At 41.1% G+C, this 13,450-nt stretch overlaps 1 protein-coding gene across 10 annotated transcripts in view; it reads right to left on the bottom strand.

Annotated features, from left to right (window-relative positions):
• Positions 1-1,812: 1,812 nt before the first annotated feature.
• The window catches only part of PALM2AKAP2 (PALM2 and AKAP2 fusion), a 538,968-nt gene continuing 527,330 nt past the window's right edge, over positions 1,813-13,450 (bottom strand). For 5 of the 10 annotated variants that reach the window (XM_031654861.1, XM_021927808.2, XM_031654859.1 and 2 more), the window contains 2 exons: positions 12,122-12,160; positions 1,813-5,919 (listed from right to left, as the gene is read on the bottom strand). In XM_031654861.1, coding sequence (XP_031510721.1) covers positions 5,821-5,919; positions 12,122-12,160 — 138 coding nt within the window. In that variant the 3' untranslated portion in view covers positions 1,813-5,820. The remainder of the gene's footprint in view (positions 5,920-12,121; positions 12,161-13,450) is intronic. The other 5 variants (XM_031654860.1, XM_031654862.1, XM_031654863.1 and 2 more) reach the window with 2 other exon arrangements.

Below are 13,450 nucleotides of genomic sequence, written 5' to 3'. Positions count from 1 at the left end.
TCACCACAATTTAATTTTATCACATTTTTATCACCCTATTTGCAGTCAATTTTGGGTCCTTTTTTTGGCAACTGGGATGCCTGGGTCGTCTGCTGTCACCATCTCCTGGGAGAGATGATCTCAAAGAGAAGAACCCAGAGAAAGTTCATCCAAAGGAAGAAAGTTCTTTGCTGCTCCCACCAAAACCCCACTCTTCCCCTAGACTTGGGCTCCTATCACAGCCTTGGCTTTGATCCCTGAGAGCCCCTTTCCTGTACAGTACAGTGCGGGGAGATGGTACAAGCCCATTTCGACTTCACACACATCAACAGGCTTATTCAACCTTGTATGTGAAGTTGTCAATGTGTGCTTCTGTGGGAAGAGCGGTTAAGAGCCCGGGTTCAAATGCAAGCACTACCATTTACAAGCCATGCATTGAAAAACTAACCTCCTGGGGCTGCAGTTTCCTACTGTGTAAAATGGAAATCAATATAAATATATCACAGTCATGGAGAGCCTGGAGTGCCTGTCACATTCTCAGTGACATTCACAAGTGTTATCCACTGTTTCTAGACTTTGATCAAATTTTTAAAGGGGTGCCCCCACTTCCAAATTCAGAACTCTTACCACTTAAGAGGTCGAAAGATGTCAGCCCCGACAGGTGCCACAGAACACCCCCAGATGCTCAGAACAGGAATATATGGTTGGAAATCCTGAGGAGAAAAAGGCTGGAAGAGTTACAAATGGGGAGAGAGAGAAAAAGGCAGCTGGAAAGGAAGTACGAGGAAGAGGGGCCGAGGGAAAGACCAGGAAACTGATGGTCAGGGGCCAGGGGCCCAGGGCTGAGTGATGGGATGGAGGAGCTAGAGACTGAAGCGGGAGGGAGGAAGTAGAAGGGAGGACAGGCGGAAATGTGGTGAGGATGCTTCCTGATAAACCTGTGGTCTTCGCATGCTCTTGAAATGAGTAAATTTTGCCGGGCGCGGTGGCTCAAGCCTGTAATCCCAGCACTTTGGGAGGCTGAGACGGGCGGATCACGAGGTCAGGAGATCGAGACCATCCTGGCTAACACAGTGAAACCCCGTCTCTACTAAAAATACAAAAACTTAGCCGGGCGAGGTGGCAGGCGCCTGTAGTCCCAGCTACTCGGGAGGCTGAGGCAGGAGAATGGCGTGAACCCGGGAGGCAGAGCTTGCAGTGAGCTGAGATCCGGCCACTGCACTCCAGCCTGGGTGACAGAGCGAGACTCCGTCTCAAAAAAAAAAAAAAAAAAAGAAATGAGTAAATTTTGTTAAGTAAATTATACCATAATAAAGCTCTAGAAAAAAAAGAAAAAGAAAGAAAAGAAAAAGAGTTGGGGGTAGAAGAGTAGGAAAATAAAGAAACCAGAGTAAGAGTTTGGGGAAAGGGGCTTTATGTTGAATACAACAAAAGGAGTCCTTCATGTCAACATGTAGCCATCAGCTATTCCTTGCAGAGGAGAGCCAAATACAGGTGCTCAGAATGTATTCTAAAGGTTAGAGCCCAAAGCTACAGGCAAGGCTGGAATTTACAGTTCATCCTGCTGTTTGTCCAGCTCTTGCTGTGGCTTCGAGTCTATGTCCTCAAGAGGCACCTGCAGCTTCTGGCATCTAGCCAGGGTGGCTGGGGACAGCATTGAAAAGGGGACTGTGGGAACAGCCTGGTGCAGCAGCGTCCCCTCAGCTCGGATTGGTTCCTTTGTTCCGAACATGAGGAAGCAGAAGCTGTCACACAGTAGCGGCCAAGGACGCTGGCGTGCCACTGTTTGGCCCAGTCTTCCACCCTCCCTCACGGTCAAACAAGCAGCCATTATTTATAAAAACTCAACACACATTGGATTTTAATGAGAAAATAACTGTATACTTGCATTGAATGCCTCACAATCACTATAAAACCAAAGCAGGATAATAACATTTAAGTGGTTAACATACACAGGAAAGCCAGATACAGAGTATAATTTCCAAACACAGTATTGCTGCTTTTTCCCCCTCCTCCCCCCAAAAAAGAAAAACAAAGAAAACATAATTTGGGTAAAGAGCAACACAAAATCAAAATTGGCAGCTCACTGAATGCTTAAAATTCAGGAAATTGGTTCTTTAAACTAAAATGGAATATATTCACCATCTCTAACACTTAGGCTACTTTTTTTCAATACCTAGTTTAATTAAATCCATTCTTTAGTTGGGAAAAAAAAAGGTTTAATTACTCATCTTCAGAGACAAGAATCAACACTGTTTTAGTGTTCCTTGTAACGCTTTATACATATATGTGTGTGTGTATATATATGTGGACACTGATCTATATACGGCTTATATGTCATTGTCTAGGGTGAGCAGCATGCATGGGTATGAATAGGCAAGTAAATTGCATTGTGTCATCCAAGTAAAACACAGCCCGGCCTCCTGCCACTGACAGACCCTGTTTCCATAATTTCTGGATGAGAAAGCCAAGGCATGTCAGTAGTTAATCAGCTCCGGAGGAAAGTGAACACCTATAAACACGGCAGAATGCAATACTTCCAGAAAGGCTTTTAACATCTACAGAATCTAAACATTTTGTAAGAGGTGAGGTTAACAAGCTTGCGTGCTATTTGGGGGTGGGGCCGAGCATCAGAGGCAAAGTTTTTCGTAAGCCTCTTTCTCTCGATGGATTAGGCAGGAATGACTTTCCTCCAGGGGACGGTCCCATCTTCAGAAAGTTAAAAGGGTCCAGTTGGGATCCCAGAGCCTAGCACGGTATTATGTACAAAGCGGTGGCCCAAGGTTTCTTGAATGAATAAAAAACTCAAGAGCACAGAGAAAATCTGGCTCTCCCAAGTAAACTGTAATTTACATTTTAATGGGATTATATTAGGATCTTCAGTGAGTGGAGCAAGAAAATAGACAGCAGTAATCTGGAAGGCAGCACAGGAGTACTAGCAAAAGTTAAGAGATGTAGGGGCCACAGTGAAAACAGCTTTGTGACTGTGGGAGAGTCCCAGAAACAGCATTTCTTTCCTTATCCACACACGGAGCATGGCCCAAGAACCCCCAGCTCTGTATCTTTAAGCAATAAGTGCTCTGGTTCAGTCAACTGTGGTCAAAGACCACTTCATCTGCCTCTAAAGCGATTCCATCAATAGTGTGGCCTCTTAAGCTTTTCTCTTAGCTGTACATTCTCTTGTCAAATGTAGGTTTCATGTAGCACATGGTTTCCTTCAAAACAGAACAAAAAACTTTCAGGTAAGTCATAAGGATGGTTTCCTCTTGTGAAAAACGGGGAAGTTAGTCTATATCATGTCTATGGTCTCTACCAGATCCATGAGTCAGAGACAACATGAAGCACATCACATTTTTTGTGCAATCCATAGAACTATCCTACTCTCCAGCCATCCTAACTGCCACTGTGCCTGGGGCTGTGCAATGCTACTGCCTCCTCTGTTCTTATCCCTGTGTCTGCTTTGGGAATGCCCCCTATTGCTGGGTTCTCAGCCCAGGCATCTGGGACCTCTGGCTGGAAATCCTCAGGTAAAGACGATCCTCCTTCCTGGGTCCTCCCATTTCATGTCAGGACTTCTAATCTAACACCGATCTCATTTTCCTGAGAATGTTAGTCTCCATGCCAGCCTCCCTCACTATAAAATGAATTTCTTGCAACAGGGATCTTACTTGTTTTGTGACCCCAGCGGCTAGAACATTTTGTTGAGAATTCATTCAAAATATTCAGGAGAACAAACCATATAAAGATGGTGCCAATTGCCCATGTGCTCTTTTGGCTGCCATCTGTAGAATGTGGCTTCAAGTTACTGGTTCCCTTGGCAGTTTTAAAGGATCCTTGTTAGTAGATGGTTCCATTTTTTACTTTGTGCCTACTTCTCATCTGTGAATACATGTCCCCCCCAGAGTCAACACTAGTCTAATAAAAGAAGGAAATGTGCATTAACATCTACATACAAATTTTGTGAAATTGCTACTTGTTAGAATAACACACTAGAGCTTATGGCATAATATAAAAACAAAAATGATTTTTAGTGAGGTCTGACTTAATTATTGCTTTTTTTAAAAACCACAGTTTTAAAACAAAGGAGAAAAAAAGAAAAAAAAAAAAAAAAGAAGGCTGGTTGTTTTTTTTTTCTCAAGGCCAGAACTGAAAATTTTCTCATCCAGAAATTTAGGGCACCCAATTATTGAATACCCTTATCATATTGCTTTAAATGACAGAAAGATTAAAGCTGGCATCCTCTATAGTATACTAAGCATGAATATAAAGCATGAGAATAAATAGGAGACTTTCCTAAATGTCAAATTACAAAACTGCTCAAAACTTTGCAATTGTGACTCATGCAAATACCTTGTTAGGTCAATTTAATATTACAAATACTGCATCAGCTCGGTGCCTTTATATCCCTTTTCATAAAAAAGAAATTCTCACTCCACTCCTGAAGCCAGCAAACAGCTTTGGAGGAATTACCTGTACACCCAAGTGCCATGGTCACTCTGGAATTTTAATCCACATACATACACACATACACCCTTACTCTTGAACATACGCATTTTACACAAACACACAATGGTGTACACACACACACACACACACTCACCCCATCTTTAGGATTTGTAGCTGATTCCAAGCCTGTACTTAAATTTCTATTCTATATTTTTCTTTGTAGCATCCTGAAAAACACTGGTTGCTCAGCAAAAATAGTATCTCTTACCTCCTATTTTGTTCCCATTCTTCCTCCCTCCCTCCCTTTTTCTCTCTCTACCTTCCTGACTTTTCTTTCCTGTTTCCTTTCTGACTGATCCAAAAAGAAGCCATCATTCTTCTTCCTATCTCTAAGGCCCACTTTATAAAACAAAATAGTTATAAACACCTTTTTATTTCTTGTCATCTACCTCTCCAAGGCAGAGTTCACCTTTTTTTTCAATTATTGCCACTCTAAAAATGCCCCCACCATCTTGAACCAAGTTGTTCAATGTGTACAGATTCTATACATGTATATATTCACCCATCCCATCATAAAAATAGTTGTTGCCCACTAAATATAGTTTTCCTATGAAGAAACGTAACTGTGAAAATGTGTTCTCATAAACTGCAGATCAGTGAATATTATAAGCAGACACGATCCTAAAGCTAACATCATCCATTTGGTTTGGTTTTCTCTTCCCCTTTCTCAGCCTCCTCATGTAGAATAGATTGTGTTTGCAACATGAAGAAATATTGTCTTAAAATATGGATTTTATGAATTGTGATCATGAGTTGTTCTCAATTAAAAATAATTAAATGTAAGAGAAGTGGAATAATAACTGCCTCTTCTGGGCAAATATGGAGAGAAACGCCATTCATTTTATGGCTGCTGGAGAAAATGGAGTTAATGCAACACCCTCCGATGCTGTGAGTGACAGGTGGGAAACTGGTGCAGGGAAATATCCTGTGCCATGTAGGCTGCACCAGCCTGGGCCCTACTGCTCTCTAAGTGGCCCTATCACCATTGTCCTTCATCACCCGGAGAGGCTGGTCTCAGTTCTGCCTGTAGCAACTATGTTGATTTGCTTGTAACATCTTTTGTCCTTTTGGATCCATTGTGGATTGGCCCAAAACCAGACATGGGGATTGAGTCACCAAAAAAAGTCCTTTCTCTTTTGACTCCTGGGTGTCCAGAGTCTGATGGGTGGACTTCCTTTTTGTTTCATCATTGTGTATTGCAGCTTCTGGTCTACATAAGAATTGCTGAGTTTGTTTGCACTTTAATAAATAGTCCATTAAAATGCTTTCAGTTGTTAAATTTCTTGGTTTCTTGGTCTCCCAAGCACCACAGACGCTTCCTGGGTTGAAGGAAGTTTATTCATTGTCTTCTTCCTCCTGGTTGGCATAGATCCCTGCTTCCCAGCGCAAAGCTAGTGCGCTCTTTCTTCGATTAACCCGTGTGGCCTCAAGGACCTGTAAAGAGAGGGAAAAAAATTATGCAGAGTTCATGGATGTTAATTATGAACACAAACCAACTTCTTTGTTTCTTTCTTCCTTTCTGTTTATCAACTTGAGAGGAGAAAGTGATAAAGTACTGCTGGGAGACAGGAGAGACACTGGAAAAGGGGAATGGGTGGTTCTGGTTATGCATTCATCTCACAGCCAAAATTCATCTGCTACTTGACTCCTACTTTTCACTATAGAGAGATTTAATTTTCACGAAATGTTCTGCAAGTTTTTGAACTAGCTATGATTCTGCATCAAGTTTTCAGATAAAGCAGATCTCTACACGCGACAGATCAGTGCTGTCCAATTGACCTTTGTGCAATGATGAAAATCTCTGCTATCCAATATGGTAGCCACTAGCCATACGTGGCTATTGAGCACTTGAAATAGGGCTAGTGTGGTTGAAAAGCTAAATATTTACGTTTATTTCATTTTAGTTAATTTTAATTTGAATAGCTCCATGTGACTAGTGATTACCATATTGGACAGCACACTATAGATGATCTCAGTCTCTTCATAAACAAGCAATCCAGAAAATAATTCTAAACAATGAGACCAGTGTGGATTCAGTCCATCAAGCTTTGCAAATCTATATAAGCCATGATGATATTTATAGTACAAAAACCTACTTGGGCAAAATTAAACTAAAAAAGCCATTACATGAAAAAAAAAAAAAGTTATTGGATCAATAAAAGCAATCTCAGCATTCTGATGCAACTTCAGACCCCATATGCTAATCAATGAAGTGAAAGGTGACAACATTAAGGACAAGTAGGCTCACTACCACTGAGGGAGAGCCTCCCTTCCTTCCATTCACTAGAGCAGTCCATGGACTCCTGAGAAGAGACTTCAGCCTATCTGCTCCAGTTTCAGTTTGATCAAGAAAAGATTCCAGATTAATGGCATTTAGGTTGCCAACATATGAAAAATGGTTCTATATCATGACACTGCAGCAAAAACAAGCCCAGGCATTCTTACCAGTTGCTCTGGCATTTGCTTAGGACGTATAGTTTCTGATTTTAAAGAAAAGTCCAATAGAGCCAACATTGGTTGATTATCCAAACTGCAACGAAGGCATTGCTTATTCTAAATATAATCAGTTAGGCAAGGGACAGTGATGGTGGTGACATGGATTGGCTGTGTCCTCACCCAAATCTCATCTTGAATTGTAGCTCCCATAATCCTCTCGTGTAGCAGGAGGGACTCGTGGGAGGTAACTGAATATGGGGGTGAGTTTTCCCATGCTGTTCTCATGATAGTGAGTAAGTCTCACCAGACCTGATGGTTTTATAAAGGGCAGTTCCCCTGCACACACTGTCTTGCCTGCTGCCATTTAAGACATGCCTTTGATCTTCCTTTGCCTTCTGCTGTGAGGCCTCCCCAGCCATGTGGAACTGTGAGTCCATTAAACCTCCTTTTCTTTATAAATTGCCCAGTCTTGGTTATTTCTTCATAGCAGTATGAAAATTGACTAATACAGTTGGCAACTCCAGAGAAGCAAGGAGATGCAGTTACAGGCTGAGGTGGGAGCCCAGACATAAGCAGATTCTGGGTAGATGGGAGATCAGGGGGTCCATCTCAACCTGCTTCTCTGCACCTTTGCCAAATAAATGCACCACCAAGAGCTTCAACGTGTTTTCCTCTGGGAAGCCTCCCCCATTCCTCCTCAGTCATGTTTGCTGAATGAATGATGCACTGTTAAGCACATAAGCCATGTGTGTTTTGCATAATATGTTTTGCATATAAGCATATCATGGTCACTCACTCAATATCCACAGATATCTAAGAATAAGAAATTAGCAGGAGGAAAGCATGCTTCCAAATCTGCTATAGTTAAATAGAGAAATTTTTCTAATAGTCTAATGTGTGGTAGCACAGAACTGAAAAACAGCACTGGGCTGCACGTGGAAGTCCTGGGCTCTATTTCCAGTTTTGTCCTCTGTTGTTCATCTTTTATCTCACATTTCTTATCTATAACATGGAGAACACAGCTACTCCACTTCACAGGCTTACTCAGAAGGCACTGTGGTCTCTGAAGTCCAGCAGGTCTACTTCAAATCCTTGTGACCCTGGAAAAGTCACTTACCCCTGTGCCTCAGTATCCCCATATAAAATGGGGATCATAAAAACTACAGCATAAAGTTGGACAGAGAAATCAATGAGGCAATGTATGTAAAGTATAGTTCCCAGTGCATAGTAAGCTCTCAAATAGAGCCTAATATGATGGAATAATTATTTCTATCATCACGTGAAAGGGATTTATACATTATGAAGTGGCATACAAATATCAGGCATTTTATAAAGAACTCTACATTGTATAAAAGGATCATCTCTTTGCCTTTCAGATTGCAGATACAAACAGAAAGGTTTACATCAAAGCTAAAAATAAATCTAAAGTTCTAAAAATTATGATCCCCATCCTCTTGGAATGTTTTTCGTCTTGTTATTTAAACCCTATTTTGATTCTCAAACAACTTGGGCAAATTGAGTTTGCTCTACTCTTTAGGAACTCTTGTTACAAGCCATCTATAGATCCAATTTACCCATATTTATTAGTTTCCTACCAAGTATAAGGCACAGTGCTTCTTGTTGAGGATAGAATAGTCCCTTCCCTCATGGAGCTTAGCGATGAAAAGTGTAATGGGCAGAAAAATAATATTCATAACTATGGAAACGTTTAACATAGCTTGGGTTTGGACGTCTACTTGTCAAGAGCTCAAATAATTCACTTACACCAACAATGAGCTCTCTTTTCTTGATTAATTCCCCTAGTTTGTATGCCCACTTACCATGGTCACACAATCACTTACCATGGCCATACAATAAATTTCTAGTGAAATCTAAAGCTGCTAGTAATGGCACAGACAAGAAAATAAACATCATTACTGAAATACCTGGCAACCTTGATATAAAACTGTCTTTGGGTTCATAAGGCTTATGACCCAGGGCTGTCTGGGAGTACAGCCGCCCCACAACTGGTCTTCAGAAGTTTCAAAAACCAAGGTATTTGAATGAACATCTGTTCTGTAATTAATTCAGACGTGTGTGTGTGTGTGTGTGCGCACGCGTGTGTGAATCTCTAGCAAATTTAGAGCTTTTATTACTAGTTTATTACTGCATATTAACTTTACTTTCTAAAGTTCATTCCTTTATTTTCTGGGCAAAAAGGCACATGTCTCTGGGGCTCTAATAATAGACGTACTCACGTCCTAAGTTCTATGTTACTGTTTGAATCCTCACCACTAGTCTACAAAATTTATGCTGTTATTACTCCCATTTTTTATATGAAGAACCTGAAGCATAGGGAGGTTAAGTAACTTGCCCAGAATTACCCAGTTAGCAGAAGGCAAAACCAAGATTTGAACTCCGCACTCTGGGTGCAGAGTTGATGCTTGAGGCCACCAGCCTACATTGCTGCCCAATGACTGTAAGGAGTCCAGAAGGAGACACATCAGAGAGGTGCAATCAACACTCCCCATGGAAATAGAAAGGGGAAAACAAAAAAGGATCTGATTTAAAGTTTTATTGTGGCTGGATGCAGTGGCTCAGGCACTTTGGGAGGCCAAGGTGGGCAGATTGCTTGAGATCAGGAGTTCGAGACCAGCCCGGCCAACATGGTGAAAACCTGTCTCTACTAAAAATACAAAAATTAGCTGGGCATGGTGGCTGGCACCTGCAGTCCTAGCTACTTAGGAGGTGGAGGCACGAGACTCGCTTGAGCGTGGGAGGCAGAGGTTGCAGTAAGCTAAGATCACACCACTGTACTTCAGCCTGGGCAACAGAGTGAGACTGTGTCTCAAAAAAAAAAAAGTAAACTACATAAATCAATAAATAAAGTTTTATTGCTTTCACAAATTCACATTCAGGTCTGGTGGGGAATAAAAAACAATTCTCTCTCCACAACCCTTTAATATTAATTTTTCTCTCTAATGCTTAGGGAATTCAAGTGAACTGCTTAACTTTGAATAGCAATCAATATAGACAATTTTAATTTGGACATATGAAACAAAAGACAGATATGTTAAACAGTATCGCCCTATTCATATTAATATTTATATTTCATCTTCCAATCTGCTTTTAAATTGAAGACAGAGTGGGCCCAACTCTATCTTCCTTGGATATATTTGACCAGATTTTCACTGTTTTAAATGGACTCAAAGGGGAGATGGGCTAAGTCCTAATTTTCAAACTGCCATCCTCCAGATGAGAATCACAATTAGACATTAAAGAAGGTACAGAATGACATTCTCAGTATTCATTTGATATCTTATGAAAGAAAATTACTGATAATCAGCAGGTCAGCTCTATATTTAAATATAATTCTTTGGCTAAATGAGAGACCAAAAACTTATTATGCCACAGGTTAATGCAACCAACTTGAAAAATAATTTACAATATCTAGTAAATGTTAGGATGTATCGGGCTAGTAGCCAGTGCTTCTTGTCCTAGATATAGAGAGGTTCTTCCATAGGTACATAAAGAGACATGTATAATAACATTCATAAAAGCATTATTTCTAACGGTAAGAAAAACTGGAAATCGTCTACATTTCCATAATAGAAGATTGAATAAATAGTGATATATTCATTCAATGGAATACCATACAGCAGTTATAAAGAATGAACCAGAGCCACAGTGATCAACAAGGACACATCTAAAAACAATGCAGACAGAACAAAGTCAGGAGCGGAAGATACTACAACATGATTTACCATTTATAGAATGTCTTTAAACATGCAAAAATAAGGTGTCGTTTATGTATATACACATGTATAAGTATAAAACCATGCACGGAAATGATGAACGACAAGCTCAAAAATAGTTACCTCTGCGAGATTGTAGGGGAGGAGGGAACTGGGAGAAGTAACGAGAGGGCTTAAATTGTATTCTTTTAAAAATATTAAATATCATGAAATGATAAGAATGGACAAAGCTGGGTAGGTGGGTTTTATTATTTTATTATCTTACATTATTTTGAATGCCAGTTCCATGATATCAGGAACTCGTTTTGTTGACCGCTGTATTCATGGAACCCAGGACAATGCCTGACACATAGTAGAGCCTCGAAAATTGTTCAATGAATGAACGAATGATTCTCTCTACAATTCTGTATATTTGAAATAATTCTTTTAAAATCAAAATAAAATACAGAAATAAAAATATGAAAAATATTGTGCTTTCTCAGCAAAAAGAAAAACTGGACAAAATAGAAAAAAAATTAAAAGAGAAAAATATGCCTTCTCATAGCACATATATTTGTGAAATCTGTGTAAAAGGAAAGAAGAAGACTTTTGGGGTCTGGGAACAGTGGCTCACACCTGTAACCTCAATGCTTTTGGAGGCTGAGGCAGGAGGATCACTTGAGGCCAGAATTTTGAGACCAGCCTGGGCAACATAGAGAGACCCTGTCCCTACAAAAAAAATAAAATAAAATAAAATTAGCTGGGCATGGTGGCACACATCTGTAGTTCCAGCCCTTTGGGAGGCTGAGATTGGAGGATCGCTTGAGCCCAGGAGGTCAAGGCTACAGTGAGCTCTGACTGCACCACTGTACTCTACCCTGGGCAACAGAGTAAGACCTTGTCTCTTAAACAAGGAGGCTTTTGGAGAAATCAAGGCTTAGAGTTTCTAAAAAATACACGTTTAAAGATTGGAGGGAGGGAGGCCTGGGATGGTTCACATTTGATAAATTTGTAGATTAGGATGGTTCATATTAAATCTATAAAATGGAGCTTTCTAGCTTTATGTTAAGGTAAACAAATGGGTGAAAATCAATAGCTCAATCTGCATGAGCTGCACTGTTTTCCAACCAGACCAAGTATACTTGCTATTAATTCCTAAAGAAACTTTAAAAACCAAAATAGCCCATCACTTATGTCCTCTGGTCCAAACGTCTTCAAGATCCGTGAGCAGGCAAGGTCTTCCCCAGTACCCTCCCACTCGCCTCCACAGCACAGCACGGCAAAGCACACCATTGTGTATCACTGTTGCATGGACTCCAACATTTTGAGGCAGTCCCATAGTTCAGAAAAGGCACAAAAAAAATACATATGGAGACAAGTCATTTTTCTTGCCATTTTCATTTAACTCCTCAGGAAATGGCAAACCACAACAGCATGCAGCTGGATCATGCATTCAGTAAGACCAAGACAAACAAATTGAAAAGTACCTCGGAAGTCACCTTGCAAGACAGTAACTTAGAAGTGTACTGGCAGAGAGGGAAAAGACCAGGGTTAGTACATGGCAGTGACACACTTACAGAACACCCCCTAGCCGGGAACAGGCACTACACCAGAAGAGGATGGGAGGGGAAGTAATACCAGGAGGCCATTCTACACCCATGCCAAAACTTTCTCCAACTGATATTAGTTTATAAGTCTTTCCTTTGCAGCAACTAGATACCCTATTGTTCACTAACAAAAATATCAGATAAGCCGTACTTTGCTAATTCAAAACGTTGCTTTCATTTTCTGCCCTTTGAATTAACAAGATTCCTTCCCCTCTGTACACAACCAGCTGCCCACCAGCAAGGTTGTTGGGGGCCATTTGGGATTTGCTAGAATCTGTAGCCAAATAGCCTTTCTCTTCCCATATGTTTCTCTGAACCCCAAAGCCGTCGTGTAACCTGTTGTTCCATTAAAAGAAGATCCTAATCACAGGAGTTGGTTTGTGGAGGCAGATTCTCTGAAACTGGCCTAAGGGTAGTCCTGCCTAGGGAGACCACACAGCCTCCCTCGTCAGAACCCTGGGGACCTGGGTAAGTTCCTGAAAGTGGGATCATCCTTTGATAGCAATTTCAGGTGATTATTTAGGATTATTAGTATGAGCACTTAGGAACTGAAATGATCCTTTTGTTCCTACAGGGGACTAAAAGTCTTCCGCAAAGTACAGAAAAAAAATGGCCTGACAATGGAAAATGAGATAGCAGGACCGATTTGGGACATCCCTCTCCAGAATTATGGTAATGAGCACACATTTACACTGCTTGGGGCATTTACAGCATTTATTGGTTTGGGGCATTGATAGCCATAGACTAGTTAGGTGGGATCCCACATCTGTGATCGCTGACTGCTTCTTATATGTAACACTTAGGAATTATAGTTCTGTCATGATTGGGCTAATGGCTGGGGGCTGACAAGTCAGGAGCTCTTCTCTCTCCTTTGCACCTTCACTAGGGTATGAGTGAGAACCCAAGAGAGAGTCAGGGAAGCACAAGGCATCACTGAGCTTCCTGTAGAGTCTGGGGGAACAGGAGGCAGATGGGCTTCCTTCACCCACTGAGCGAGACGATGGCCACAACTCTCAATGCATGTCCTGGTCTGGAAGGGTAATGTGTGCAGGAACTCTCAGTTTTGATGCAGCCCAGGAGAACTGACGAGGTCTTCTCTTGTTCTAAGACAAGACAGAGTGGTTGGATGACCTCTCAGTAATTAAGTCATGGGATGAGAAAGAGAGAGAGAGCTCACACAGGAAAACCCCACTGAGAGCAGATCCTGTG

Source organism: Papio anubis, chromosome 13, assembly GCF_008728515.1.
Source record: "Papio anubis isolate 15944 chromosome 13, Panubis1.0, whole genome shotgun sequence".
In the NCBI taxonomy this organism is placed as follows: Eukaryota; Metazoa; Chordata; class Mammalia; order Primates; family Cercopithecidae; genus Papio; species Papio anubis.
This window is presented reverse-complemented; position numbering and strand designations above follow the sequence as displayed.